The sequence below is a fragment of the Aspergillus sydowii genome, assembly GCF_001890705.1.
Source record: "Aspergillus sydowii CBS 593.65 unplaced genomic scaffold ASPSYscaffold_6, whole genome shotgun sequence".
NCBI lineage: Eukaryota > Fungi > Ascomycota > Eurotiomycetes > Eurotiales > Aspergillaceae > Aspergillus > Aspergillus sydowii.
The window spans coordinates 1,520,731-1,548,056 of NW_024467864.1; the positions used below are offsets into that span (position 1 = coordinate 1,520,731).

Sequence of the window (27,326 nt, forward strand, 5' to 3'; positions counted from 1 at the left end):
CCTCAATTTTTGTTGCATTTACCGCTTACTTTGCACGTTGTGAGCCTATATATAACATAGTCCGCTCCGCCAATGCGGCGTTGTCTGTCACCTACTACATATCCCCATTTCAATAATATGCTCAGCTATTCCGTCTGGGCCTAGTGCAACTTTCGTTCCTCCCATTTCCGCCATGGTACCGCTAGACCTTATTTGTATAAGCCCTTTATAATCAGCTAAGCTTAAGTTAGAGTGTATTGAGACCTAACCACCAACTGAACAACAATATAGAGGATTACATAGCTATCCAAGACTTCATGCAGATTCCCAATTGGGAGCACCTAAGCTCTAGGATCAATATACTGCTCAATATATTTAATCTACCAGGTCGATGGTTTATACAGTGCTGGATGTCGATTAGTCATTCGGAGTGAGAGAGGCCCTATCGCGGTCACATGATTCACGCCACTGCGACTTTTCTACCCGAGTCTTCGCCGCCTGCACCATTAATTCGCTCAATTGCTGTCAATAGAAGTTCATTGTCGAAGCTGATCAAAAATTCAGTCACGGGGGATCCCCTTAATACCAGCATCCTGGCTCGAAATGAAGAGATTCAGGGCGGCTCGAGCGGTCCGTGTCCCCATTCTTCGGGAGACATCAAGACTAATACAACCCAACCCAACAGTGCGACTCATGCCGCCACCGCAAAACAAGGTTAGTCATGTCATATATTATTCTGTGGTACATGGCGATTAACAAGTTCGACAGATGTGACGCTCGGGATCCCTGTGGGCCCTGCGTGAGCTTGAACCAAATGTGTTCATATGGAACAGAAGCTACATCGTAAGTGACTTGTTGCCATGCTGATGATCGGCAATATTAACATCAGATCAGAAGGGGGAAAAGCGAAATGATCTTGGATACGGTCTTGCGAATGGAAGCTTCCATTGATGAACTTAAGGGCATGGTCGTATGTAACGAATGGCCCAGCGTTACTTCTCACTCGCTGATTATAAATTTCAGGCTATGGGCTCCGGTTCAAGTGGGACGAGTGACATCCAGGCGGATACAACGTCTTCTTGTGCGACAATTACCCCGATTTCTCAGGATGCACGCCATCATCCAGGGGGGCGCACAATTAGGGACCCCACTGAAAGCGCGGTGCTTTTATCAGGACATCTTTCCTCAGCAGAGTCTCTTCTGAAGTGGACAGTGTTTCATGATCACCCTTCGATATTGGAGGAGGCACAGTCCTCGTTTTTGTCGCTCGAATACGGACGACCGTCATTTCCAAGCAAACTCTATGGCATAGTCCCCAGCGCGGGCTTGTCAGACGTCAAAAATATGGTAGGTGTATTCCAACGGACGTATAACTTTTGGTTCCCTACAATCAGCTTGGACGAGCTGAAATCCTTGCAATTGAGGATATGGCAAGAGAATTTGGAGCCTAGCTGCCAATCGTGTCTCGCATTGTTGGTCATGGCTTTGGGCTGCGTCGGCGCGTCCGTGATAGACGAAGAGGATAGTTCGGAAAGCGAGTCTCAACAGCTGAAGCTGCAAGGAGAATCATGGTTCACTGCTGCAATGAAGATGCTTCACTTGGCCCACATGGAAATGAATATGGAAGCGTGCCAATGCCTCTTGCTGACTGGGTATGATGACATTGTTACCGGCCGAAACAGCGTGTCCAGATGAAACTGACGAATGCGTAGTCTCTACTTCTCCTTCTTGCAAAGGCCACTGCAAACGTGGTCTTATGTGAACAGCGCGGCGACCCGTTCTCGTTTCCTGCTCTCTTGCCCTCTTGACAATCCCGAGCGTGATGACCGAGAACACATCACCAGAATATTCTGGTCATGCTTTGTATTAGAAAGGTAAGCAAGGGCAATGGCACCTTACCCTTATCACTGCCTGACTCGCACTAGCAACTATATCTCTGAATTGCCATCCCTCCCGCAAAACAGCAATACTGAAATCGAATCAGTATTTGCTCTTCCGGGCAAATTCCACTCACACGAAGCTATTGAAGAGGAAGAAAAGTCAAACTTCTATTTTCTCGCATCAATAGCACTCCGTCGCCTCCTGAACCGCGCCCACTACATGCTCTATGACCGCGACAGGGGCCTTCAAATTGATTCCAATAATTTCTATTCCGTGAACCAAGAACTGGCACGCCAACTACACGACTGGTATCAAACCCTACCTCCAAGTCTGCGATTCCCCGAAGACGACAAGCCTGCAGATGACCCGCACAGCGAGTATTTGAGACAGTGGTATCTCAGTTGTCGAAGTGTCATCTATCGACCATATCTGGAATGGGCCCTCGCTAATCCATTGTGGGATCTTAACAACAATCTGCGTGTGCTCGATGGCTGTCGGGTTGCCCTCGACACTTGCCTATTCAAATTGAGGCACCTGAAGCAGGTGCCATATACTGTCATGGTAGACGCATGGCCATGTTCGCTCTCGTAAGTCTGATTCCGGAAGACTTCGCAACTGTTGGGCATTGTTGCTGATACAACGAATTATCTTGTTAGACTCGAGACAGCGATTCTGACTCTTATGGGTGGCTTTTGCCATCCACAGCTGACAATGCAGCTTCGCCATATTCCCTTGCTAGATCTCGGGCCTCGCCTGGAGCAGCATTTGCAACGATGGATGACCATCCATGGATCCTCCGTTTCTCCCAGTATGGAGAAGGCATTGAGGCTGATCATGAAAGCCCACGCGTTCTTCGAAAGCAAAAGTTCAGACTTCGCTCCTTCCGGGGAGGAGGAACAACATCTCTCTCCTGTGTCTCTTCGAATGCTTCTCGGATAGCGCTTTGTCAGTAACCCATTTGGGAAAGTCCGGGAAATGTATACCACTTTGTAAACAAGACGCCACTATCAATGTGACTCGTGCCTCGAACTATCAACACAGCTCGAGAGTGGTGTTTCGAGCTCAAGAGTTAATGGGGCCCCATTAGTTCACGAGCCGTTTTCCTTTGTCCCGGGACCCCGGCCAGCGTTGGACAACTTGCGTCAGATACCTCAAAACTTGATTGTTTTCAATAATACAGAACTGACAGCGATAGATATCTATTGTTCAAACCCTTCTGCCTCTCTGAAGAGCCTGGCAAGCACATATCGGAACTCTATTGCGCCGCTGTTGGATATTACGCAACCACCTGGTCCTTACGGGGGTATTTCAATCCGTCCGGCTCTCTACAAACCTTTTTATCCAATGACTTCAGCGACTTTCAGCCTTAAAACAACCAGCAGGGACATGGTTTTGCCCTGCCTCATGAATATTCACCGCAGCAGAGACATTCACCGTTTGGGCGGTAAACAAAGTATTCAATATAGGACCACACAAGGAATAAATAGGCCTTACATAGCAATATTTAATGATAATTAATGGACCGTTATCATATTGACCTTGTAGAGGCGTTTCCACAACATAGGGCCATCCTACGGTGCCCTTTACCAACAAAAATGGTCGGCTCATGTGGTATACCAGTATCTTCAGACTTGAGTGTTACAAAGCGAGGGATGCGTACTAGCTTGCTTCTATAGNACCTTTATAGCTGTGGACTAAGACTGAAATCTGACGACCTGGTCAGATTAAAAAGTTATGGGTGAATGAATTAAAAAATATACATGGGACTGCAATCTATTGAACAAATCAAGATCTAACTTTTTAGTTCTCACGGAGAGACAGGCTCCAATACCATGCCGAAGTTGGTATCCTGCACCTTAACTAGATGCTCATCCATAACTCCCGGGCCACAGGCCGCACTTCCTACGCCTGCGATTTGATCGTCCAATCTCACAAACACGGCATCATCCTTTACAAGATCACAGGTGTGTCGTGCCGCCTCAATAATCTCATCGGAGTACTGGCTAGCTGTCCAGCTCAAGCTTCCCGTTCCCCCATTCACCACGGTACTTTTTTGAGGGCTTGCACGGAAGCCCGTGCCATTGGGAGTGAGAATCTCTACCCAAGCAGTATCCATACGGTTCCCATTCTCCTGTGGAATGTCATACACCGTCTGCAAGGACGCAATGTCATCAACGTTCCACAAACCAAACTTCTGCGCAATCTTCTTGTCCGGGTACGATTCTCCGGGGCCAAGTCCAAGCCAACGTGCCGCCTGCAGATCAGAGTTTGCACGGAGATTGAGACCAACCCGGGGAACAGTTGTCGGTGCGGCACCCGTGGGTTGCAAGTTCATGGTGATGGATAATGAGCCGTTTGGTTTGATGGTATAACGCGCAAGACATTTCCATCCCCAAGAAAGAACTGGAGGCGAGATGAATGTTTCACTTTCGATGCAGACACTCCCATCCTCCAGTGACGATACGTTGAGAGAACGGAATTGGTTTGTGAGGCAGTTCACACCGAATCGCTTCCAATACGGCGCTGCCTGAGGTACGTCGTTATCTGTCGGGGGACGCCAGAAACCAGGTACTATGGCAAGGCCTGTGTCGGGACTCGGCTCAAGAATAGACCTGGAGTTGTATGTCCATTTCCTGAGATGTCCGCGTATGCGATCGAACTCAAAGGACCAGTTGGCTCCGCTGACAGATATAGTTGTCTTGGTGGAGTTTGTCGAGAGTGCACTCTGAGCAGAGCTCATGCCATTGACTAGCCCTGTCTCGGTTGGCTGTGATACTAAAGCTTGTGTCCAGGAAACGGCATAAGTCCTCTCATCCCATTCGACCTTTCCTCGTTGCTCCACTGTAATGGTCAAGTAGGCGGGGTGGACGTTGTGTAGGAATAGCTCTTCTGGGAGGGAAATCTCGGCTGATTGCCCAGCAGGCACAATGGGCAGGTCCAGCGATCCAGTTGCCAAGGTTTTTGTTCTAGGTTGAAAACGTTAGCATGTCTTCAAGTTATTGAAACGAGAGTTGTGGACTCACTCCCTGTCAAACGCTTCAAGCTTGTATGAAGCTTGTAGATGGTTCAGGTCCAAAAAGTTGTACCGGTTCTTCAGGGCCAAGCGCTGTCCACAGACTTCTAACTTGACTGGCTCATAGACTCTCTTTAGCTGCAGCAGGCCCGGCAGAGGCTGATGGGCACTGTTCAGGAGACCATCCATCACGAATGTTCCATCGTTCGGATAGTCACCAAAGTCACCACCGTAGGCATAAAAGCCGTCTTTCTTGCTGTTTCCTTCGAGGTATAACCCATGGTTGGCCCATTCCCAGATGAAACCACCCTGGAGACGCGGGATCTCGTCAAAGCATTTCTCGTATTCCGTAAGGAGGCCGGGTCCGTTGCCCATGGCATGACCGTATTCGCAGAGAATGATAGGTTTCTCAAACTCGCCATTACTTGAAACACCCTCGTTGGCCGCCAAGGATCGCAGCCGGTCGATTTCCGGGTACATGTAGCTGAACATGTCGGTGGTCTCCGCAGGCATGTCGCCCTCGTAGTGAATCAAGCGAGTGCTGTCGAAAGCCCGCGCATACTCCACCATGGACCGGTGACATGTGCCAAAGAAAGACTCATTTCCCATGGACCAGATAATAACACTAGCATGGTTCTTGTCTCGTTGAATCATTGATTGAACTCGGTCAACGTAGGCTGCGCGCCAGACGGGGTTGTCTGATGTATGCGCACCACACTGCGGGAATGTCAATCCCTTGCGCTCCTCGTAGCCAAGAGATTCATCGATGTCCATTGGGCGTGAGACAGCGTCATAGAAGCCATGACATTCGAGATCAGCTTCATCCATAACCCACAAGCCCAGCTCGTCGGCCATGTCAAGAAGCCGCGGGTCGGGGGGATAATGGCTGCAGCGGAGGGCATTAACGTTGTGGGCTTTCATGAGAAGTAGATCTTTCCGCATAAAGTCCAGCGGCACGGCACGACCCAACAGCGGGTGGTGATCGTGTCGGTTGACTCCTCGAAGCTGAATGGCCTTTCCGTTGACGGTGATGAGACCACCCTTGCGCTCGACTTTGCGGAAGCCAATGCGCTGTGTGATAGTGGGTGGCTTGTTGGATCCGCGAGGTGTCAAGAGCATCTCCACTTCATACAGATACGGCTGCTCGGCACTCCATTTCTTGGGGTTGGCAACAGGCAGGCTTAATTCCACTGTAGATGTTGCTGGCTCCACGATACACTCTGTGGAAGCAATGACACTCCTGCTGCCCTGCACCGGGTCAATCAAATTGAGCACAACAGCGCTTTGCTCAGTGACTTGGTAGTCGATTGTTGCGAGAAGCGTCGCATTTTTGTATTCTGAATCGAGCTCAGTGCGAATGAACCAGTCATTCAAACGGTCGTTGGCTGGAAATGCAATCAACGTGACGTCTCGGAAAATGCCTATTCTCATGATCCATATTAGCACATATCTCTGTCGCATATCGTAATTTTAAATATTACCAGAGAGCCACCACTGATCCTGGTCTTCGATATAGGTGGCGTCGGACCACTGATACACCCGCACAAAGACTTCATTGTCACCATCCTGCAAAAACGATGTGACGTCAAATTCAGAGGCGTTTCTGCTGCCCTGCGCATACCCGACCAAGGCCTTGTTCACCCAAATGTGGTACGCGCTATCGACACCGTCGAATCGCAGACGAATCTCTGTGTTGTTGGTTTTCCACTCGGACGGCACTTGAAATTTCCGACGGTATGTGCCCGTTGGGTTCTCGGTTGGTACAAACGGAGGGCACACAGGGATTGGGAACTGGGTGTTGGTATAATTTGGCTTTCCCCAACCCTGCAACTGCCAATGGCCTGGCACATTGATGCTGGACCAGGCTTCATCGGAGATAATCTCGCCAGGCTCCGGTGCCTCCGGTGGTGACCGGGACATGTTGAACTCCCAGGCTCCATTGAGAAGCAGAGATGTACTGGGAATGTGGTAAGAACGCGCGGGAAGAGTATTTCGGCGAAAGACGGCGGGGTTCATGAAATCGGGCCGTTCGGGATCGGCCTGCAAGGCCAGCTGCTTGGCCTGAGAGCTCATGTTGTGGAATAGGAATTTGACGGGAATAAATTCGGACTCCAGGGTCGTCTACGGAGTTGGGGCCAGCTGCTACTCTGCGTCCTTTATAGCATATTGTTGGACTCAGTGACGTCGCGGTCTGAGAAGGAGCTAGCACTATCTTACAGATTTTATGGACCTGGCGGCAAAAGAGTCGTCGGTATGTACGCTCGGCATGGAGTCACCGCTGGGTCTCCAACAATCCCCGCGGGTCTATCGGAGCCGTGAATTGTGGGGAGAGTCTTGCGGGGAGACTGAGCATGTTGGGCCCAATAGAAACTCACGGGGCTACCGGCACCGCGTCAATCGGGGCCGGACGAGACTTTTGCAGACTTTTAACCCGCAAAGTTTAAAGACGGCCAATCCCCGTCTGTCCACGTGGACCTGCGGATCTAGACGCGCACGTCCCGGAAAACTGTCATTGCCACAGACTCTCGGTGATTGGCCAAACGTAGGGCAAGGAATTTGACAGAATCCGGTTGTGCTATGGGCATCGGAGACGCTCACAAACCTACCACTTCATGCCGGCGAGGGCGAAAGAAGGAAGTCCCATGATTGCGAGAATAAATAACACCCCACAGCCATCCTTTTCCCGTTGAATTGGGTCATACTCTTTGCGAATTACCTCCCAGGGCGTGGAGAACAAGACCTTTCAGCATCATGGGAGAGCCTACACATCCAGACCAAGTAGCGGAGAAGGAAGGTGACTGCCATGCTACGCACCAAGAACACAAGGATGGGAGCAAGGAGGGCGTCAAGGTTGAGACTGTTCACGGCTCACTGGCTCTCGACTTAGCCAGGCGGACGAATCCCCCGCAACCGTGGAGCGTTCAGATGAGAAAGTTATATTTATTCTTGATTGTGGCATATCTTTGCTCGGCATTGAATGGTACGAGGGAAACACTCGATAGCTATGAAAAGTTAACCACTAACTGCTGTCCAGGATTCGATGGCTCGCTTATGGGTGCTCTACTTCCTATAGAGCAGTTCCGTGAAACCTTCGGCTCTGGCTTAGTCGGTTCCAAGGCCGCGTTGATTCAGGGAATGTATACCATTGGAGGTGTCTCCGCGCTGCCATTTGTCGGAATCATCCTAGATACTTGGGGTCGACGGTGTGGCATGTTTACTGGATGCTGCGCTGTCATTCTGGGTACAATTGTTGGTGGCACTGCCAACCACATGGATCAATTGCTTGCCAGTCGATTTTTTCTTGGTATGTTCCTAGTCACTACCCATTCGAATAACTCCGCTAACAGGATATCTTAGGTTGGGGATACTCCCTGGCAGCCTCCGCCGCACCTGCCTATGTCGTCGAGATGAGTCACCCTGCATACCGTGATATTCTGACTGGCTTTTACAATTGCCAGTATTTTATCGGAGCTATTGCTGCTGCTGGCGCTTGTCGTGGATGTCTGAGATTTGAAAGTTCTCTTGCATGGCGCATCCCCATTTGGTGCCAGCTGATTTCATCCGGCATTATAGTGTTGTCTGTTTGGTTCATTCCCGAGTCACCTCGCTGGCTCTATAGCCATGGCCGCAGCGAGGAAGCCTGGGATATTATTGCCAAGTACCACGGCGAGGGTTCCCGGGATAATGCCTATGTTCAACTACAGATCCGAGACTATGAAGAGGCAATCAACATGGAAGGTTCCGATAAGAACGCATGGGACTTTAGGTCTCTTGTTAGAACAAAGGCCGCGAGGTGGAGACTCATGTGTGTGGCTATTGCATCTTTTATGAGCCAATGGGCACAGGCTGGCGTTACAACCTACTATATTGGTGGGCTTTTAGCGACAGCTGGTATTACTGATACAGAGCGTGTGCTGGACGTCAACCTTGGCATCACGGTAGTTTCTGCAGGTCTAGCATATCTGGGAAGTTATTTGGGCCCAAAAATCCGCCGCAGACCTATGATGATTGGCGTGTCTATTGCTTGCGCGGTAAGTATATACGTCCCGCCCTCTGCTTTTATCCATCTTCTCCGCTAATCTTTCGATATGAAGATCGGCCTTGCGAGTTTTGCAGCCACAACCGGGGTGTACTCGGAAACATTGAACCCAGACGCGGCCACTGCTTCTATTGTGTTTGTCTTCTTGATCGCCGCTTTTTACAGCTTTGGATGGACTCCATTGCAAGCCATGTACGCCGTTGAATGTCTTGCATACGAGACTCGCGCCAAGGGGATGGCAATGTACTCCCTGTTCACTAATATCGCCCTGCTGGTAAATCAGTTCGGAGTCGGAAATGCCATCGAGGCCATTGGCTGGCACACATATATCATTTTGGCTGGCTGGAACATTGTTCAGGGAGTATTCATCTACTTCTTCGCTGTTGAAACGAATAACCGGACACTTGAAGAGCTCACGGAGATCTTTGATGCACCCAATCCTCGAAAGAAGAGTACGGAAAAAAGACAGGTGTTGGTTGATGAAACTGAGAACAAGGTCGTGCCAGTTAAGAGTGCATAGGTTATTCAACCCACTCCTTTCCAGTTCTAGGGTCAGCTCATGCATGCTGTGTGTGTCCACAATACCAGTCGTTATATCCGATGCACGAAAAGGCAGGAGCCTGCTGTGTCTGTCTTTAGAACCCCGTGATTTCCCCATAACGTAGAAAGATCTGGACGCTCGGCGAAGGGGCCGTCCGGGCCGTAGCAGTTTCCATCGATAGAGAGTAATCCTTTGTCTTGTTTTGCAGCAGTTTCGAAAATATTTTATAGGCCAAGGCTTTTTCGGTCTATAGGGCCGTAGCAAAACCCTTGGATGGTTCTCCAGGGCTTCGGTAAGAAAGATCGTCATCATGGACTTGCCACTTTCTGACAAGCCGTGAAGCCACAGAATATTGGAGTCGTCTTCTCCAGAACTCCCATGCTATTCGCGAAAGACGCTATTTTTCAGCATCCACTCGCGGGTTCCCTTGGCCCCTCTTCGTTTTCGTTCTCGTAGGTCTTCCCTGAGCCGAATAGCGTTGCTAAAGGGAACCCTTACAGTCCCGCAATACTCATTGGCGCGGATTTACGTTCGCCGTTCCGAGCGCAGGGTAACACGTGACCGGCCAGGCAGAACATTCAGGTGTCGAGGCATGTAGGATAATACAGTATGTAGATTGTAGGGTACCTGCGCCCCTGTAATATAAATTGCACGGTATTAAACTGTTTATTCATATAATGAAGCAGTCTACTCCGATACTCTCAATGAGCTTTACATACGTCATCCTAGTATATAGATACAGCAGGTTTCTGAATACGCCCTTGGCGCAAAAAATATATATATCTGTATGCTGGCTCTTTTGCCCTATGTCCCTCAGATTGTTTCTCCCACAGCTGGACTGGATCGCCTTCGCCTTTCTCCCAGCGTGGAAAGTTGCTCGATCCACGGGGATCTATCTACCTTATGCTTTACTAAAGTTAACCCTCGAATAGAATCTTTGACAGGGGTGCATAGCGCCATGGCCAAGCGACACGATACGTGGGAAAAACCCATTGGTGGCTTTGGGCGAGGCTCCCAACAGCATGGGCAAGCAATTTCAATCGCGAGAGAAGGGGTAAATCCACCCTCTTCGTTCTCAGCGCTGATCGCAAATGGCCAGAAATCTGTACACTTTCGTTGCAGACATCGACGACAACCTCGTCGCGCCCGAAAACTTCTACAAAGGGCTATATAACCTCTACAACCGTCTCTTGGAAACTTCAGGTATACCCCCGCAAAACCAGCTGCCATCTTATCTTCGCAATGGACAGGAAGCTCTTGACTCTCACCCGCAACTACTCGGCGCCCACTGCATCCGCGGAATCTGTGGGTTGGGCTCGGATCAATTTAGGGAGACGGCGTTTGACTACGAGACTAGTATGTCGGCTAGAAAGGAAACAGAGAGCAATGCCAGTTATTCACTCCTCGTGGCTGCTCTAAAGGGGTTGGCTTTTGTGACGGATAGCGAGGCCTGCGACAGTGAGATGGATGCCTCTCCCTTGGCTGCTCAGAAGATGGCCCAAGACATGTTGATTGGTGCCTTTTTCTCTACGCGGGGCGTGAAAGATCTGGGGCTAGGCGGACTAAGCAGTCCTCAAAGTGTCGTGAATCAGCAGGATCTGGACGAAGAAGAGGAGGACGAGGGCGATATCTCCAAATTCTCCATTGGGGCCATGGTCGAATGGTGCTTTGGCACCGGATGGAGAACGGCTGAAGAAACGGACAGTTACAGTGGCTGGAAGCGGGCACTGGAAAACTGGCTGCTACTGCTGGATAACGACAACTTTGAGAAATTACTACCGCATCTCTCGGAGGAGCAATCTTACAGTGCCCGTATCTTGATTGAATGGTGGAACGGAGAGATTGACTTTGAGCCTGCAACGCAGCAGTCCAGGGATATAGTATACAGGTCGGCAGCAATGGGCGTGGCACCCAGAGACTCAGAAGTTGTCACTCAGCAGTACCAAGCGAAGATGATGGAACTGTTCGAGTACGAGTTTCACGCGCAGTACTATCCATTATGGGTGACTGGATCTATGTCGTCGCATCGTGGCTTACGTGCTGGGAGGGCTGCTGCGCAGAGGCTATCCATGATGGTGTACAAAGATCTACTTTGTCGGCACGGCGTTGGCTGTGGCATTCCTTCCAGCCATGATGCAAACGATCTCAGGCTTCGCGATGTTGCGGGCGAACACAGCAAACGTCTCGCCGCGTCAATCTCACCTTGTGCGTGGCTTCCGAACGCCGACACTGATAATGGTATGCCATATTATCTCTGGGATATTCAGCGACGGCGCACGGTAGCTACGCAGGAATTGCAGGGGAAGGTCGAATATACCGCGATAAGCCATACTTGGGGCCGCTGGAAGAAACATGACTCGCCCGCCATGCACATTAACGGAGTTGACGGCTGGTTGATCCCCCAGAATACCAGGTTCAACGTTACAGAGCTTCCAAATATCCTTTCCTCCGCCTGTCTTGAGACACCCTATGCCTGGTTCGACCTTCTCTGCATCCCGCAGACGCCCGACAGTGAACAGCTCCAACAGATTGGCCGCGACGAAATCGCGCGCCAGGCGAAGATCTTTCGCGGCGCCAAACACGCCGCCGCCTGGTTCAACGATGTAGAGGGGTGCACTGGCATCCATCTGGTTCTCCGGCAGCTCGCGCTCAGCTGGCTTCACAGCCAACAAGAGCTTCCGGGATGGTTATTGAATCTGATGAACAGTGACCAGCAAACAGAACTGGAGCTATTCATAATGCAAGGGGATGAACGAGGTGTCCCGAACGGGTGGTTCTCCTCTCTCTGGACCCTCCAAGAGCTCTGCCTTCGCCCTGATATGATACTCCTCGACCGCCAGTGGCGTCCCTTTGCAATAGACGCTACGCCTGTGCGGCTGGATGACCTAGCAGCATTAATGAGCGCATGCGAAGGGAACAGAGACGATGCGGCTAAGCATTTGCCTCTTTTCAACACCCCCGAGGCACTCTACGACCTCTTCCACCACAGCGGACTTATAGCCATCAGGGATGCAGGGCGAGTCGACATTATCTCAATGGGGAACCAACGCACTTGCACGGACAACCGCGCGGAAGCGATCATGTCCGCGCTGGGGGTGACGGACTGGTACAGCAAGGGACGTGGGAGCACTGCTAACGATCAAAATACCCTGTCCGACGCAACAACCCAGCACCAGCACGTTCCCAATGACCAATACCCGGTCCCCTTTATTCGAGAAGCGGCTCTCAAAATCGGGCCCGAGTTCTACACTGCAACCTTTTCGAATCATGAAATTACCCTGTTCCTCGTGAATGCGCTCTCGCCGCCCATGACGGAGTCTGCGCCGCGGAGCATAGGAACGCTCCTCCCGTTTGGAAACACTACTGCCTTTGCCAGAAGAATACTCCCCAAGGGCGGCGTATGGGGCAGCCCTCACCCGTCCGTACGCACATGGACGATCCAAGATGATCTGAGCGTTGAGATCTGCCAGGCAGCCGTCATCTCATATACAGGACAGGAGCGTCAGGAGGCCCGACTTGGGAAGATTACTGGGATCCTGTGGGCGCCTAAGCTAGAAAATTACATTCCACTCAGCGTTGAGATGCAAGAAGGGGTGGATCTGGATCGCTGGGTTGACAGCTTCTATCCGCAGTCGCGGAACTTCGCGGTCTGTTTGTCGTATGCGTCGACCGCTATCGAGGGTGTATTGCTCAAGGAGACTGTTACTGGTGACCTTGTCAAGGTTGGTCTCTTTTGGGTAACAGGGTTTGTTTCCACAGGGGGTGGGATGCCTGAAAGCTATCAGGTGAACTGGCGGGTTTTGTAGAAGACATTAATGCAGAACTAATCATGATTTTAAGCTATGGCTCGGTGTACATGACTCTGGTCCCTGCAAATGAAAGCTAACTCGAACATGGTGATTAATGGTGGGAAAATAGGCTCTTGGTCAGAGACACCACGATCGGGGGACCACTGTCTCCATCAGTGCTGCTGGCATCTCGACATACACAATCGTGTAGGTTTTGAAGCCGACTCCACCCCAAAACAGCAACAGGGCCGCAAAATGGCATGCTGAATGTATGATTAAAAGCATACACACAGCCTGTACTGTAATATCCTCACCGTCGAGGACGCTTTTATATATGCGGTCTGCACGATCAAGCCACCTTCACTATCTGGGACGTTTGATTGCTAAGTCAGCCTGGCTGTGCGTCTCAGTTGAAGGCATGATATATGTTATTTGATGCATACCTTACTGAACTTTCAAGGCTATCTTGATATCCTGTCCCGTTGGATAGTAAGACTTCTACTACAGGCTCAGCAACTGCGAGGTCGTACGGCTAGGGAAAACCCATATCGGCCATAATCGGGAGCCGTAATCCTGCGAGAAGCACGCGACTTGATGGATCAGGGTTTAGCAGTTGGGAAATTTCAGTGTAGATACCAATTGCGAAGCGGCCTCGACACAGTTATATCAAGGGAAGTTCCGCCGTGTTGACATAGTCAATATTGTCCGCAAGCGCCTCCACACGCGCACCAGCGGTGTTAAACAACTTATCCCACACCAGAGTTTGTTTGCCGTAGTTTTGGCTTTGCTTCCAACCCCTGCGATGGTGGAGATCATGGTCCTCGAGCATGAGGTACACACCGCACAGCTTGAGCAGCCACGTCCATGGGTTTACAGCCCCAGCATACATCCGTAAGCCGCTATGACCCAGGATCTCAGTGAAGACCACATATGCCTGACAAATCCACCACTCGTAGAAGCCCATGGGAAATCCCATTAGCTTCATCGAACCGTATGCGAGAAGGGGGGTGCCGATGATATCCACAAACTCCTGCACCGTGTCGGCATAGGCGGTTAACAGAGGATTGGGGTGCTTGGTTAGGTGGTGGGTGCGGTGGAATCTCCATAGGTTTTCTGTCTCATGGGCGGAGCGGTGGAGGATATAGTACCAAAAGTCAATCATGAGGGCATACATGCCGGTCTCGAAGATAAGCCATCCCCATCGGATCGAGGATGGGCCTTCATCGGGGCGGTACGCGAGGAAGACGGTGTACATTGGACGGAGCAAAATCACGGAGATGAGCGTCTGCACAGTCTTGCCGACACCCACGTCAGGTACACCATCACGAGGATGTTTGTCCCCGTCGAGGAATCCAATTTTGTGGCCGAGGCGGCGGAGAACACGGACCTCGTGAACGGCATTGAATTGGAAGGCGAAATGGTAGTAGAAAAACGCGAGCCATGGCGAAGGGTAGCCGAAGAAGTAGATATAGAGTTGGTGGAGGACGAGGGGGAGGACGGCGTGGGTGAGGACCCAAACATGGAATTGCATCTCCGGTGCATAAGGGATCTTGTCGGTCTTTTGATGAACTGGGACCTCTTGATCAAGCTCGACATGGTGCGCGTTCAAAATCTCGATCAGCCAGTGGGCACCATTCCACTGCGAGCGATCCCACAGACGCCAGGTGGACGTCATCGAGTCCTTTGGGTTGCGCATTGGGATAGCCATTGTCAGCAAAATCGTAGTTTTATGGGAACGGGCATGTCAACGACGTCCTCCAACCCCAGAAAGCTTTATATTCATCGCCACTTATGGGACACATGGGAAAGCTACGTCAAGCAGCAATTGTTGGGACCGAGGGGTGTAGATCACTCAAGATTAGTGATCTAAACCGAGAAGCCAGTCAAGACTCAAAGTGCAAAAGGAAAAGCATATGAAGGCAGATTGATATGATGAGGGTGAGGTCCACATGTGTCCATATCCGGTATGCGTTGCGAGGGGCGTGCAATCAATCAAGCAATAGCCAGCAATGGGGTGGGTCTTAGCTAGCCTTTCGCCTTCTTTCCCCGGAGTATGCGCCCACACTTGTTTCTATGCCGAACGACTTCAGCATGTTGGGGTGAGGGGTCGGGACTGGATCTCTGTCGTCGCATCCCTAAGTCGTGAACTTGACATTCCCCAGTTGGTCGTATGGCATGCGAACGCTCGGCCTTTCAATTTCGTATTAATTTGTTGCACTGGGATATATATAACATGCGCGCACCTACGGAGAAAAGAAAAATGGACATGAGATCACTCGAAGTATTCTCTCCCTTGGGGAATACAATATTTGGCGACAGTAATCAAGGATTCGCCAGGGAGCACTGTAGCAATTGCAGACTAAACCAGCTTAACACAGCATCGGAAGCTACACGCTGGATGATGAGACAATCTCCAAAGTGCCTGGGCATGCCATTGCAATGGACGCGACATAATATCGTTATAATTCTCCTTGGTCTTCTCACATGTCCGGAGTCCGCGTTCTATCACCCCAAGCGTGGATGCCATGCAGTTCGTCAGTACGGGCCAATTCACGGTGTGCTTGACACGGCAGAACCTTTCGAACAAAATGCCTTTCTAACATAAATGTCATACTCGCCCTCTGACTTTCACTGGCTTAAGATTTATGTTGCTGAACTCGGGCATGACATCGCGGTAGAGCCACGGAGGAGGGAATGTGTCTTCCACGACAAGCCAGCGCAAAGTGGCAGCAGTGCCGGGGCGGGCAGAGGGGGCCATTAGGATGGTGTAGATGGAAGGGTCAGGGTGGTTAAAGGAGACAGACTCCATTGGATTAAATCTCCCAATATCATAATCGTACGGATAGTAAGTCCCTTGCCACGTACGTTCGATGGTCCAACTTGGATCGTCCGAGGAATTTTCTGACGCTGTTGACGGGCGGTTGCAAGTTGCGAGTATTGGCAAGGCAGTTCGTGCCGATGGGTTTAACTCTGGCAGCTGAAAGTGCCATGTCTCATCGAATCTCGTATTTGTAATTATTAACAAGACGGTAAAACGCTGAGAGGTGCATCCAACAAGGCCCGAAGCAACGCTCCCCGCTCAGCCCTCGTATTCCTTGCTCAGTCCTCCTGTAAAGGGTTTAAAGAAGAAACACTGGGGCCCCTCATAGTCAGTTCAGGACTTCAAAAGTTGACAGGAGCCATGGATAATTCCAAAGAGTCAGTTCTCTCGTCCGTTCAACTATACATAAGGAAGACGGGGCAGGTACAGAAAGTCTACAATCAAGGTAAAGCAGCGGCTGAGCTCTCGTGGAAGATTCAAATGCTAACATCGCTCCAAGGACGCGATGCAGAGGTGAATAACTCCTAGCTTTATTCCAATTGCTGAGCTATCAAGGTCCTTACACAATGGCAGGCGGATCGACTGGGTATGTGGACCCTTGATCACCTTTACCTCGATATTGATGTACGAAAGACATCCAGCATCAGCTTTTCCATATCACCCTGGGTGGGAAACTGCACCTGTCTCCCTTGCCAGACAGTATCACCTCTGTCCTCGATATAGCGACAGGAGACGCAACTTGGGCTATTGCTTTCGGTACGAAATAAACTGATAGACCCATGCCTCAATTAACAAATAGCAGCCGATAAAAACCCAACGGTATCCGTAATAGCTAACAGCTCATCCATAATGGACAAGACGGGGTACCTTCCTAATCTCAATGAGCCAGGAGGCAAGGGCTGATAAGACCATCTCCCAAGGCTACCAGCGAATATTACCCCCGACGCCGCCGATGCAGACAAACCCTGGCCATACAGCCAAAAGTTCGACTACATCCACTGCCGCCAAAACCACCGTAGAGTCGAGGAGCACGGTCTTTTCGCCCAATCCCTTGAGTTTCTTAATGCCGGGGGATGGCTTGAAATGCAAGAACTCTGCAACCCTCCCACCTGCGATGACGGTACCCTCACAGAGGACAATCCACTCTACAAATGGGGCAGATTACTGGTCGAGGCATCGGAAAAGATGAATCGTCCGACAGATAATCCCACAAAGTATGAAGCCTGGATGAAAGAAGCCGGGTTCATCAACTGTCAGACTGTCGTGCATAGATGGCCAACTAATCCGTGGCCCGAAGATGAGGAGGGGAAACTAATCGGCCAGTGGAACTCGTATAATGTCCTTCAGCGGTTTGAAGAATTTTCGACTGCTTTGATGGCCAAGGCTCTTGGGTGGAATCCCGAGGATGCAAGAGTCTTCCTTGTTGCTGTGCGCGAGCAGTTGCAAAACCCGGATGTTCATGCATACTGGCCTGTGTGAGTACTAGTCACTCTGTGAGGCTTGTATATTAATGCAGTGTCAGGTACTTTGTTTACGGCCAAAAGCCGCCGACTGTCTGAATGAATGGGATGGTTCAAAGTCTGTGCGGGCTTTGACAACACTGTAGCAGAAGATAGTGTAAAAGAATGCACGGTCTTAGCAAAAGTTACTCCGTGTATGAAGTATCCTACTAGATAATACCTATTCAACAGCATACTCGAGCCCACATTCCATCAACAAGTCTAGCAATACGGGCACATGCCTCGTCCATGTCCTCTTCTGGAATCAGACTATAGCTGGCGCGAATGTGACACACCTTCTCATTGCCTGACGTAAAGGCCACGCCGGGAATTGCCAGGATCCCGTTCCCCATCTCCTGCTTACCCAGTAGTTCGGAACTGTCTCGTCCTGCCGGAAGGCGCAGAGTCAGCCAGAGGAACATCCCAGCGGTTGGGACATCCCATGTAGCTCTCCCTATGAGATGGCGCTCCGCCGCGGCAATGAAGAGATTCCTTCTGCGTCGGTAGACGTCTGTTACCTCGGCACAGTGCTTAAGAAACCCTGAATGGCCCCAATGTCGAAGCAGTGAAAGAGCCAGCAGCTGTGTAGTCGATGAAGGTTGAAGACTGATACATTAGCCGAAGTTGGCCTGCAGCCTTACAGTGTGGGCGCTCAACATACTTGATATTCTCTGTGACTTGGCAGACTTTCTGAATTACAGCGACTGGAGCCGTAAGGATACCAACACGCATACCTGCACTGACAATCTTGCTCAGGGAGTCAAATCGGATTACCCGTCCTGTCTCTCCGTTCGCCTCTCTCTCGAGAGCAAGATAGCTCCTGGCTCTTTTAGATGACATTCCCTCAAAGTTGACAAAGTAATATGCGTCGTCCTCCAAGATCATGAAGTTGAAACGTTTAGCTAGTCGGAGTCTACAATACGTCAGCCATTCTTCTGCCATGGTGTAGCGGTTTTCTTACATTTCCAGTTTGCGTAACTCGGTGCATGACTGGCCGGTTGGATTTGACCCTGTCGGCGTTGTATATAAAACCTTGGGGCGTCGGCGATCGGATGGCCATTCCACCAAGGTTTGCTCCAGTCCAATTGGATCCAGTCCTTGGGCATCAGAATGAACCTCTATGAGTTTCTGCTCATCTGCTCGTGCAATCCCAAGGATCCCTCTGGGAGGAGAATTAGCAGGATTCCACTCTAGAAGCTCGGGGAACCCACGGATATGCCGGTCTAGGGTTTATTAGCACATTTGCTTTCGATCATCCACAGCTTCAACATACGTTTCAATTAAGATCGGATCTCCGGGGTCTGTGAAAACTTGAAGAGCCCTATTGATAAGCTCCTGACTCCCATTGCCGATGCAGCAACCCCAGCCACTGTAGTCGCCGACACCGTGCACTCGCCTCTGGAGGCTCTCAAACCACTACAGCAACATTCATCAATTTTCAGCCCTCGACAAGAAGGTGCGTAATGAGAAGCATACCTTGATAAGTTCACTATTTCCTGCGGGAAGCCCATACTGTAAACCAACGTTGAGATCAGCTTCGTCAAGCACGATCTTCGTCCCTGCAGGGCCCTTCAGGGTAATAGCAATCTCAGCAAATGGGAATGTTTCTGGGTTGGGCTTTCCAGCAACAAGGGAAATCATTCCCGGCAGTGACTCTAGAGGGAGGAGACTGCGGACTGCACAGACTTCAACGCAGGCTCAATTATGTCGTTCGGTGCATATTGACTTACTAGCTCCAGGCTCCCATTTTTCTATACGGGTTGAGAATAGTGATGTAGGGTCCACTTGCAGAGTTTCAGGGCCGATTGATCCCATTGTACAGTGTGTTCAATGCTTGAGGTGGGCGTTATGCGAAGTGTACCGAGATGGATTGGGCAAATAAATGCTCCTCCCCGTCGCCATTGATGCCTCAGCTATTGTCCATACACCCTAACGGATACGAGGAATATTTCCTGTTTACTGCCTGATGCGACTGAACTACTCCAGGTATTGGTTACAATTACAAATGACATTGCGCAACCCTCATCTCACAATACCACAAGAAGCCTAGGTTGGGCCATGTCGGATTCGTCACGGGCAGGAACTAAAATGGAAATAGAATAGTGGCGATACGATGACGGTAGGATGCAAGACAACATGCGAAGGGCGCGATTAATACAAGATTGCAACTCAAAATGACGTATCACAGCTTACCTGGCGCAGGCAAAGCGTTTACACTCGTATACTGTCCCGTCCCTTGGACGTGCACTGCCGACAGAGCACAACATAGGCCCGTCATGGGCGACTTAAGGTTTATACCCAGAGTATAACAGGACAATCCCACTTAAAGCCGACACGGCTCGTATTTATAGAGTCTTCCGTGTCTCAGCCGGGCATATTTGACGTATGAAGCATACAGACAAGGGTGTGTGTCACTGTAGATCGTCTCGGTTGCACGATGTTGCTTCTTTCTGAGAACAGCAGAATAGCCATCAATTAGTACTTGAATGACTAGATTTCAGTGTTTCAAAATACGCGTTTGATACAAGAATATTCTAATTTCCTCGACTTCTGACTGTAATCCACACAACAGCTATTCTGGGTGCGGTATCACAACCAATCTCTTCAGTTTCACTTCCTCAGACTCCCAGGTAGACTGCACATCACTCAGTGGTATACCCAAGATCTCAAACGGCCGCTCCATCTTCGTGATAAGCCCAATCAAACCATCCATCTCATTCTTCAAGTCTTGCTTGGTGAAGCTTCCCATCCCCGAGCCCCTAATACAAATCGGCTTCGAGCTGATCAAATGAGGCGGCAACAGCTTGAGCATATGAGTCTCCTCCGCGGCGAGTCCACCAACCTGAATATACTGGAGCTCAATTCCGGGCTCTACCTCCGCTGTTTCGAGAAGCTTGGCAGCAATCGTCCCGCCCACGTAGTCCAGAATTATGTGCAGCGGTCCAATATCAGGAGGTAAAACGAACGGTGAGCTCAAAAGAACGCGGTCATCCAGCCCTTCCACCCCTGCAAGGGTTTCCTGATTTCGTGATATCCCAATGATCCGCCGTGCTCCTAGATAGCGTGCCACGATAGCAGCTGCCCGACCGCTCGCGCTTGTTGCGCCGACAATCACGACAGTACGTCCCTGGCAGCCGCCGTTTACTTGACATCGTAGTGCCATCCAGCTGCTTGACACCGGGTTCATGAGTCCTGCAATAGTCGTCGGGTCAACGCCCGCATCCAGCTTCACAACCCGGCTTCGTTCAACGTTCGCCCGCTCAGCAAGAAGGGGTGCGGCTAGTGGTGTAATATAGTATAGGTCGCCTGTAGATGCATCCTGCCCGACGCCGTCAATGCTGGGATCGAAGGGGAGAACGGCATTGCGCGCTGTTGGGTGGAGGCCTGCCGCTCGAAGCCGTACGACTCGTGGTATTCCGACAGAGAGAACTTTGAGCTGAAGCTGGCTTGGTGAAGGTGCTGGTGGACTTGGGACTGAAAATTGTTCAGGTGGTGCAGTCCACGAGGTGACCCTTACGGCGTTCATGGGGGTTGTTGGATGCTGCGAGAGATGTTCAATTTGCGTATCTAAATGCATAGAGACGAGAAGTTATGCCAAGTTGAAGGGAAACATTATACAAGACGTCGAAGGATTGCAAATTTGCCTTAAAATGTTCCGTAATGTAAGCTTCGTACGGATGCGATATGAGCGGGATTGAGTTTCGTTTCGTCGGATATTCAGAATATACGAAGTGCAGGAAAGCCGTAGACGTAGCCATGTCAGCATCACCGGCATTGGCATGCCAACAGTGTTACCTATTCGAGGTTCACGAGCAGCGGCCAGGCCGGTCCTCGTTCGTGTCTGCGCAGAGCATCAAGGTTCCCCGCAGATATCAGGCAGAAGGTTTGTTAATTAGAGTTGCAATCTAAAACTTCTTAGGTTAAGCTAATCTGATCAGCGCAGTCGAATAAATGAAGAATATTCAACCAGATTTTCATCACAGCTGAATACGAGATTTGCTAGCCACTTGAGGCAACACACCACCTGCGAGTGAGGCGTGTCTCTTTCCTCGCGGAATCATCGTATGACATCCTGGCTAAAGAATACCCCGGTTTCCTCGGACAGAAAGGCAGTCGCCTACCGACCATGCAGGATGCTACAAAAATGGAGATATTGTGCGAGCTGAGAATAGAAACACCAGCCTTGTCTGAGCACCCAGTCTTTGCGATATGGGTCACAGGACTTTTGTTTTCTTGCGCTAGTTGTCTATCAGGGCCCTTAGGTGTAGATCTCGGAAGAGAGATGGATGCAATTCTTGAGAAACGGGGTTTATTTGACGTATAGTTTACAGATTCCTTCTTTGTACAATTACTGTCGAGAGCATAAGGAGAGACATATCCATTACAACCTGGAATAAATAACAGGAAACTAAACTCCTGCTAATTTCCGCGAAGTCCAAAATCCCCAGCCAACCCTCGGTCCTCATCCTTGATAGGCATCGCAACATAAGATGTAGTATACACACCTTTTTTCTCCGAATACGAGAAGGAAGCATATGTTTGGCCATAGTTATCCACGTCCTTACTGTAAAGCAATTAGTCCGTAATATTCAGTAGCCCAGAAGATTAAAGGAGACTCACAAGATGGACTGCATCGTCTTCCTGTACCTACCACTATGTCCCCACTCATTATCCAATTTCTTGAGAACACTTTCAAAATTTCGCTCGGCAACCTCGGAACTATCAGTATACTGGAAGAGCGGAACATATATCTTGGTATCGGGAATCGCGTTTCCAGGCGTGATCTCAACGGTGTACTGAATCCCAGAGTATCCTGTCCGGTTAATACGCTCCGGCTTGGACCAGGATTCATCAGCTGTGTTGAGGCCTTCGGGTTCGTTAATTAACATTGGCCAGATTGTCTTTAAGATTTCAACCCTCTTGAGGGACGTCTCGTCAGTGAGCCGGCCACCCAGGGTTAAGACGTCGCGGACAACGGCGAAGGAGTTCCCGCTTGTGTGGATGTAGCATTTGACGCGTGCATCTTTGTGTTTTGTAGGGTCAACGCAGTCGATCCCGACCAAAGGAAGTATGGCATCGTGTTTACAGGTAGATATATATCTGGAGATTATCTTGATCAGTATGTGGGTGCAGATGGAATATTCCACTCGCCAAGGGATAGACACACGATGCAATCAAATCCAACGCTGGAGTGAGCTCTGATCCTAATGGCTCAAGAGACCTGAGTGTCTCCAGTATGATATCCCCGAAAGGGCGTCCCGTAGCAAGGCCCTTCCGCACCCCGGGGATATAAAACTTCAATGTCTTCTTCGGGCCGTCGAAATCGAAACCAACAGAGCTTGGAGGTATGGCAACACCGGGTGGCATTTTTGCCAATGCAGTCTCATTCTCTTCCGGGGTGAGGTACAGTGCGTCCATGAGGCCATTCATCCACTGGGTATCTGCGCCGACGACTTCCGCTAGACGATGGAGTAGCTCGCGCGACTGTTTCTCTGCGAAGGGGTCAGGCCCTGTTCTCTCTGCTGGGCCGATAACATCAAAGTCGAATCGTACTTTAGCCTGTCCGGATGAAACGAGGTTGATGCTAGGATCGAAAGGCGAGCCCACTAGAGAGGAGGGAGTTGTATATGCACCGTGCGGTTCTCCTGGAAGAGGGCCTAGATTGGGTGCAACATAATCATCGATAAATTTGAGATGAGTCTGTTGATCAGCCGTTGAATATGTGTTCGCGGCTTCAAATAGTGGTGCGAGCACGGAACGGAGGTGGCGAGACCAGTACTCTTTTGCGCTCGGTTGCGATGTTTCTGATGGATAGGTAGAGTTTTCGACAGTCATTTTTACGAGTGAGGCAGAGAAACGCTTTATCGTGTGGTATACTGGCGGGGAAGTGCCTATGCCACGCGAATATATATTCGAGCTGGGGAGTCCAGAGAAGTAAACTTGGTCACTTCAGCCATCAGAACATCAATAGCAGTCATAAAAATACGGACTGCGATATAGAACGGACGCAAAAAAGTAGGTGGAACGATCATTCAGCTACAACCTCGTATACGAAAAGATTGAGGCCTCTTGGCCCTGCACATCTTGGGGGGTGTGTCAACCGATGCAACCTGAGACGGATAAGCACGCTACAGGCAGGCCAGGGACAGGGATATTCTACCAATAGACCAGATTCCCCAAATTGGCCAACGTATGCAGTGCTTTTCGTGGCTTGAATATGAAGCCTTCGTATTCTCGTGTCAGACTTGGACAGCATGATCTCACTATTTGACGAGTCCACGCTTGGGTGTAAGCTCGTATTCCAAACGGAGAGGATAATCAAGATTGTGAGTCAAGGGCATCTGAGCTGAAGTGGTCAGAAAAGGCTGCAAGGGTTCGAAATCAATTGCGGTATCCTCCGACAATTTGAAGGTCTTCAGGCCAGCCCCCAAGCTGAGCTTCCACCTGCTATCCTCGCTTTGCGTTCTTACGCACTTTGTCCTCGACTTGCATTCCTTACTTCGTCTCCAACGTATATATGAGCTTTCCGAACTGTGTGACTATATTTCCCTCTATACAGACCCCGTCGTAACCCAGTTGGACCAAGTTTGTGTGCATCGTCGATATAATCCAATATTCAGACGTGGCAATGGCGTCGTCAAAGACAGGTTATCAAGCTCCGGCTGTGACCATTTCTCCAAAGGGCCATCCATTCGACAACATTGTCGATGCCTTACGATATGCGGCAACACATACAACGGAAGGGATTGTTGCCTACCAGCAAAGCGGCATCAACAAGCCATCTGCTGCAAAGACTTTATCCTACAAGGACCTGCTATACCAGGCAGAGCGAAACGCGTCTGTTCTATCTCAACAAGAACTATGCCGCCCAAAATCAGTTGTCATTATTCACTTTGAAGACGCCTTGGACAGCATTGTGTGGTACTGGTCTGTCCTACTCACTGGAGCCATACCTGCCGTCACAGGGCCAGGAATGTTCAGCCATAACCTTGCAGACCGGCAGAAACATCTGAAACACCTTTACGACACATTTAGCGGCCCAATTTGCCTTACTCGATCCTCCTTGCTAGGCCCCTTTCTAGAACAAACAGGGGAGAAGCGTATTGATGCTACAACAGTTGAAGATATATTCGCAAAAGCAGGAGGTGACTTGGACTTGCTTCCAACAACACTGCAGCCATCGCCAACTGATGTTCTAGCCCTCATGTTAACATCGGGGAGTAGCGGGAACGCAAAGGCTGTGCCTCTGACCCATTTCCAGCTTCTTTCAGCTTTTCGAGGAAAATCAGCTGTCGCCAACCTACGCTTCCCCAAAAGTCCGTTCCTCTCATGGGTGCACATGGACCACGTTGCGAACCTTGTCCACTGCCATATATTTGCCATTGTCTCGGGCGTCTCTCAAATTCAAGTCCCCGCTACAGATATCCTCGTTGACCCGGCCAACCTCCTGAATCTCGTCAGCCGGCATCAAGTATCCCGCACCTTTGCGCCGAACTTCCTCTGTGCAAAACTTCGACGGCAGCTAGAGGCTGGTAAAACTCGTACCTTGGATGCTGGTCTCAACCTGGAAACACTATACCTGGACACTGGTGGAGAGGCTAACATCGTTGAGGTCTGCGTGGCGTTACAACAGCTGCTGAGCAAATACGGTATCCCTGACGATGTATTTAAGCCCTCATTCGGTATGACGGAGACAGTGGCAGGGTGCATTTTCAATTCCCATTGCCCAAGTTATGACAGCAGAGAGCACCTCGAGTTCGCAGCGTTGGGGACCCCAATGCCGGGCGTACATATGCGCGTTACCCGTCTTGATGAAAGTGGCGCTCAGGCAAGCCCTGGTGAGCGCGGCAGTCTCGAAGTCACAGGCGATGCCATTTTCAAAGGCTACTACAACGATCCCATTGCAACGGCAGAGGCATTCACCGAAGATAGATGGTTCCGCACAGGCGACCTGGCCTACATTGACAGGAACGGATATCTGCATCTTGATGGCCGGACGAAGGAAATTGTTAATATTAATGGTGTCAAGTATCTCCCCCATGAACTTGATGCGGCGCTGGAGCAGGCGGAGATTGTAGGAGCTACCTCAAGTTACTTTTGCTGCTTTGGGACTCGCGATGCATCCATGGATACTGAGGTCGTGGCTGTGCTGTACCTCCCATCGTACGAGGAGGATGACGACGAGGCGCGGTTTGAAACACAGAGTAATATCATCCGCGTTGTCAGTATGCACACGCGATCCAAGCCGAGGGTGGTCCCACTGCTCTTGACAGATATGCCAAAGAGTACATTGGGGAAACTGTCGCGGGCGAAACTTAAGGCATCGCTAGAGGCTGGCACATTTGTCGAATATCAAATCCTCAATGACAGCGCAATCAAACGATATCGACAGAAGGCACGGGGTGAGCCAGAGACCACTGAGGAAACCATCATTCTCAGCATCATCCGAGAGCAGCTGGAACTTTCATCTGAAGATGACTTCGGGGTTAACGACTCCGTCCTCGCTACTGGAGCTACATCAATGGACCTCGTCGCTATCATGCAACACATAAACAGGCGGCTCGAGCTCCTCACAAACCCCCTGCATCTCTCAGACATTCTCAGACAGCCTACAACAAGAGGTCTAGCAGCACGCATTGCCTCCACAGGATCCCAAGCAGCGCACGTATACGACCCCGTCGTAACTCTCCAACCCCACGGCAACAAATCTCCCCTCTGGCTTGTACATCCAGGCGTCGGCGAAGTGCTTGTCTTCGTCAATCTGGCATACCTCATAACCGACCGTCCTGTCCACGCCTTCCGCGCAAAAGGCTTCAACGCCGCACAGGGCGAAACTCCCTTTGCGAACCTCGAAGAACTCTTGACAACGTATCACGCCGCAATTAAACAGCGACAACCTCACGGCCCATACGCGATAGCGGGGTACTCTTTCGGCGGGATGGTGGCGTTCGAGGTGACAAAAATGCTTGAACGCGGGGGTGACGAAGTGCGATACTGCGGCAGCTGGAATCTCCCGCCGCATATCAAGTTTCGGATGCGGGAGCTGCTCTGGGATGAGTGCGTTATTCACCTGTTTTACTTTGTGGGCTTGATGGATGAGGAGACTGCATATAAGCATAAAGCGGCCCTTTGTGCTTTTGAGCGGGACGGTCGTCGGCTTGATGCGATTCGGTACCTGAGGCAGTACTGTGATGATAAACGGTGGGCAGAGTTGGGTTTGTCGGAGGATTATTATTTGCTTTGGGTCGGGCTTGCCAGTAATATGCAGAGTAATGCGGTTGATTATGAGCCTGAGGGGGCTGTCAAGTGTATGGATGTATTTGTGGCGGATCCGCTAAGCCATGTTGCGAAGGACAGGAAGCACTGGGTAGAGGGTCGGCTAGCAGCGTGGAGCGAGTTTGTTAGAGAGGATTTGCAGTTCCATGATGTGCAGGGGGCGCATTATACAATGTTGAATAAGGAGTATGTGGTTGGCTTTGCGGACACATTGAGGAGTGTACTGAGGGACAGGGGCCTCTAGCATATGACTATACAACAAAACCTCTGAATTGGGTTTATGGGTCTCACTACATCTAGTCTGGTATAAATGCATATATCTATAACACCCTCTAACCCACCGGGAGTCGGGAATCAAAGAGAGATTCCTTTTATCCGCGGGCGCTTTGGCTGGCCTGGAATAAGATTCCTGTCATGGGAACTCCGCTGGAGCCCTATAGACTATATTAGCAGTTATGATATTACAATACTTAAAGGGTTGTTGCGTTA

At 50.4% G+C, this 27,326-nt stretch overlaps 11 protein-coding genes across 11 annotated transcripts; 5 read left to right on the forward strand and 6 right to left on the reverse strand.

Annotated features, from left to right (window-relative positions):
- Positions 1 to 889: 889 nt before the first annotated feature.
- Positions 890 to 2,799, forward strand: ASPSYDRAFT_58838 (fungal specific transcription factor domain-containing protein; the record flags this gene model as incomplete). The annotated part of the gene is made up of 5 exons (XM_040849596.1): positions 890 to 949; positions 1,003 to 1,631; positions 1,692 to 1,853; positions 1,905 to 2,447; positions 2,517 to 2,799. 5 exons carry the CDS (start codon positions 890 to 892, stop codon positions 2,797 to 2,799), a joined length of 1,677 nt encoding a protein of 558 aa, XP_040702186.1.
- An 868-nt stretch (positions 2,800 to 3,667) lies between these two features.
- On the reverse strand, positions 3,668 to 6,946 carry ASPSYDRAFT_153387 (uncharacterized protein; the record flags this gene model as incomplete). Its single annotated transcript, XM_040842280.1, has 3 exons — positions 3,668 to 4,826; positions 4,884 to 6,294; positions 6,355 to 6,946. The coding sequence occupies 3 exons, from the start codon at positions 6,944 to 6,946 to the stop codon at positions 3,668 to 3,670; spliced, it is 3,162 nt and encodes a 1,053-aa protein (XP_040702187.1).
- Positions 6,947 to 7,368: 422 nt separating this feature from the next.
- On the forward strand, positions 7,369 to 9,535 carry ASPSYDRAFT_46399 (uncharacterized protein). The gene is made up of 4 exons (XM_040847216.1): positions 7,369 to 7,853; positions 7,908 to 8,177; positions 8,231 to 8,904; positions 8,968 to 9,535. Exons 1-4 carry the CDS (start codon positions 7,625 to 7,627, stop codon positions 9,430 to 9,432), a joined length of 1,638 nt encoding a protein of 545 aa, XP_040702188.1. The 5' UTR covers positions 7,369 to 7,624; the 3' UTR covers positions 9,433 to 9,535.
- Positions 9,536 to 10,381: 846 nt separating this feature from the next.
- ASPSYDRAFT_1049073 (uncharacterized protein) lies at positions 10,382 to 13,542 on the forward strand. The gene has a single exon (XM_040839816.1). The coding sequence runs from the start codon at positions 10,545 to 10,547 to the stop codon at positions 13,257 to 13,259; it is 2,715 nt and encodes a 904-aa protein (XP_040702189.1). The 5' UTR covers positions 10,382 to 10,544; the 3' UTR covers positions 13,260 to 13,542.
- Positions 13,543 to 13,902: 360 nt separating this feature from the next.
- On the reverse strand, positions 13,903 to 14,937 carry ASPSYDRAFT_152692 (sterol desaturase family protein; the record flags this gene model as incomplete). Its single annotated transcript, XM_040842221.1, has 1 exon — positions 13,903 to 14,937. One exon carries the CDS (start codon positions 14,935 to 14,937, stop codon positions 13,903 to 13,905), a length of 1,035 nt encoding a protein of 344 aa, XP_040702190.1.
- A 696-nt stretch (positions 14,938 to 15,633) lies between these two features.
- On the reverse strand, positions 15,634 to 16,081 carry ASPSYDRAFT_46402 (uncharacterized protein). Its single transcript, XM_040847217.1, has one exon. The coding sequence runs from the start codon at positions 16,048 to 16,050 to the stop codon at positions 15,850 to 15,852; it is 201 nt and encodes a 66-aa protein (XP_040702191.1). The 5' UTR covers positions 16,051 to 16,081; the 3' UTR covers positions 15,634 to 15,849.
- A 272-nt stretch (positions 16,082 to 16,353) lies between these two features.
- On the forward strand, positions 16,354 to 17,671 carry ASPSYDRAFT_204558 (class I SAM-dependent methyltransferase). The gene is made up of 7 exons (XM_040843860.1): positions 16,354 to 16,507; positions 16,562 to 16,575; positions 16,636 to 16,648; positions 16,696 to 16,818; positions 16,865 to 16,925; positions 16,983 to 17,537; positions 17,585 to 17,671. The coding sequence occupies exons 1-7, from the start codon at positions 16,423 to 16,425 to the stop codon at positions 17,619 to 17,621; spliced, it is 888 nt and encodes a 295-aa protein (XP_040702192.1). The 5' UTR covers positions 16,354 to 16,422; the 3' UTR covers positions 17,622 to 17,671.
- Positions 17,672 to 17,708: 37 nt separating this feature from the next.
- Positions 17,709 to 19,398, reverse strand: ASPSYDRAFT_79508 (aminotransferase-like domain-containing protein). The gene is made up of 7 exons (XM_040851003.1): positions 19,292 to 19,398; positions 19,038 to 19,237; positions 18,835 to 18,977; positions 18,773 to 18,784; positions 18,523 to 18,723; positions 18,223 to 18,474; positions 17,709 to 18,167 (listed from the first exon to the last, which is right to left on the reverse strand). The coding sequence occupies exons 1-7, from the start codon at positions 19,374 to 19,376 to the stop codon at positions 17,747 to 17,749; spliced, it is 1,314 nt and encodes a 437-aa protein (XP_040702193.1). The 5' UTR covers positions 19,377 to 19,398; the 3' UTR covers positions 17,709 to 17,746.
- A 660-nt stretch (positions 19,399 to 20,058) lies between these two features.
- Positions 20,059 to 21,492, reverse strand: ASPSYDRAFT_46405 (uncharacterized protein). The gene has a single exon (XM_040847218.1). The coding sequence runs from the start codon at positions 21,136 to 21,138 to the stop codon at positions 20,134 to 20,136; it is 1,005 nt and encodes a 334-aa protein (XP_040702194.1). The 5' UTR covers positions 21,139 to 21,492; the 3' UTR covers positions 20,059 to 20,133.
- A 370-nt stretch (positions 21,493 to 21,862) lies between these two features.
- ASPSYDRAFT_46406 (uncharacterized protein) lies at positions 21,863 to 23,505 on the reverse strand. Its single transcript, XM_040847219.1, has 3 exons — positions 22,729 to 23,505; positions 22,182 to 22,661; positions 21,863 to 22,125 (listed from the first exon to the last, which is right to left on the reverse strand). Exons 1-3 carry the CDS (start codon positions 23,394 to 23,396, stop codon positions 21,981 to 21,983), a joined length of 1,293 nt encoding a protein of 430 aa, XP_040702195.1. The 5' UTR covers positions 23,397 to 23,505; the 3' UTR covers positions 21,863 to 21,980.
- Positions 23,506 to 23,971: 466 nt separating this feature from the next.
- ASPSYDRAFT_46407 (uncharacterized protein) lies at positions 23,972 to 27,288 on the forward strand. Its single transcript, XM_040847220.1, has one exon. The coding sequence runs from the start codon at positions 24,190 to 24,192 to the stop codon at positions 27,079 to 27,081; it is 2,892 nt and encodes a 963-aa protein (XP_040702196.1). The 5' UTR covers positions 23,972 to 24,189; the 3' UTR covers positions 27,082 to 27,288.
- Positions 27,289 to 27,326: the final 38 nt, after the last annotated feature.

Excerpts from the sequence above, each read along its gene's own strand:
- ASPSYDRAFT_46399 (XM_040847216.1), top strand. The coding sequence starts at position 7,625 with ATGGGAGAGCCTACACATCCAGACCAAGTAGCGGAGAAGGAAGGTGAC. Across the intron at positions 8,178-8,230 it reads TGCCAGTCGATTTTTTCTTG|GTTGGGGATACTCCCTGGCA; the intron begins GTATGTTCCTAG and ends AGGATATCTTAG. Across the intron at positions 8,905-8,967 it reads GCGTGTCTATTGCTTGCGCG|ATCGGCCTTGCGAGTTTTGC; the intron begins GTAAGTATATAC and ends TTCGATATGAAG.
- ASPSYDRAFT_1049073 (XM_040839816.1), top strand. The coding sequence starts at position 10,545 with ATGGCCAGAAATCTGTACACTTTCGTTGCAGACATCGACGACAACCTC.
- ASPSYDRAFT_46402 (XM_040847217.1), bottom strand. The coding sequence starts at position 16,050 with ATGGAGTCTGTCTCCTTTAACCACCCTGACCCTTCCATCTACACCATC.
- ASPSYDRAFT_204558 (XM_040843860.1), top strand. The coding sequence starts at position 16,423 with ATGGATAATTCCAAAGAGTCAGTTCTCTCGTCCGTTCAACTATACATA. Across the intron at positions 16,819-16,864 it reads AACTTGGGCTATTGCTTTCG|CCGATAAAAACCCAACGGTA; the intron begins GTACGAAATAAA and ends AACAAATAGCAG. Across the intron at positions 17,538-17,584 it reads GTTCATGCATACTGGCCTGT|GTACTTTGTTTACGGCCAAA; the intron begins GTGAGTACTAGT and ends ATGCAGTGTCAG.
- ASPSYDRAFT_79508 (XM_040851003.1), bottom strand. The coding sequence starts at position 19,376 with ATGGGATCAATCGGCCCTGAAACTCTGCAAGTGGACCCTACATCACTA. Across the intron at positions 19,238-19,291 it reads AAAATGGGAGCCTGGAGCTA|TCCGCAGTCTCCTCCCTCTA; the intron begins GTAAGTCAATAT and ends AAGTCTGTGCAG. Across the intron at positions 18,978-19,037 it reads GAAATAGTGAACTTATCAAG|TGGTTTGAGAGCCTCCAGAG; the intron begins GTATGCTTCTCA and ends ATGTTGCTGTAG.
- ASPSYDRAFT_46405 (XM_040847218.1), bottom strand. The coding sequence starts at position 21,138 with ATGCATTTAGATACGCAAATTGAACATCTCTCGCAGCATCCAACAACC.
- ASPSYDRAFT_46406 (XM_040847219.1), bottom strand. The coding sequence starts at position 23,396 with ATGACTGTCGAAAACTCTACCTATCCATCAGAAACATCGCAACCGAGC. Across the intron at positions 22,662-22,728 it reads GCGTTGGATTTGATTGCATC|ATATATATCTACCTGTAAAC; the intron begins GTGTGTCTATCC and ends GATAATCTCCAG. Across the intron at positions 22,126-22,181 it reads AAGACGATGCAGTCCATCTT|TAAGGACGTGGATAACTATG; the intron begins GTGAGTCTCCTT and ends ATTGCTTTACAG.
- ASPSYDRAFT_46407 (XM_040847220.1), top strand. The coding sequence starts at position 24,190 with ATGGCGTCGTCAAAGACAGGTTATCAAGCTCCGGCTGTGACCATTTCT.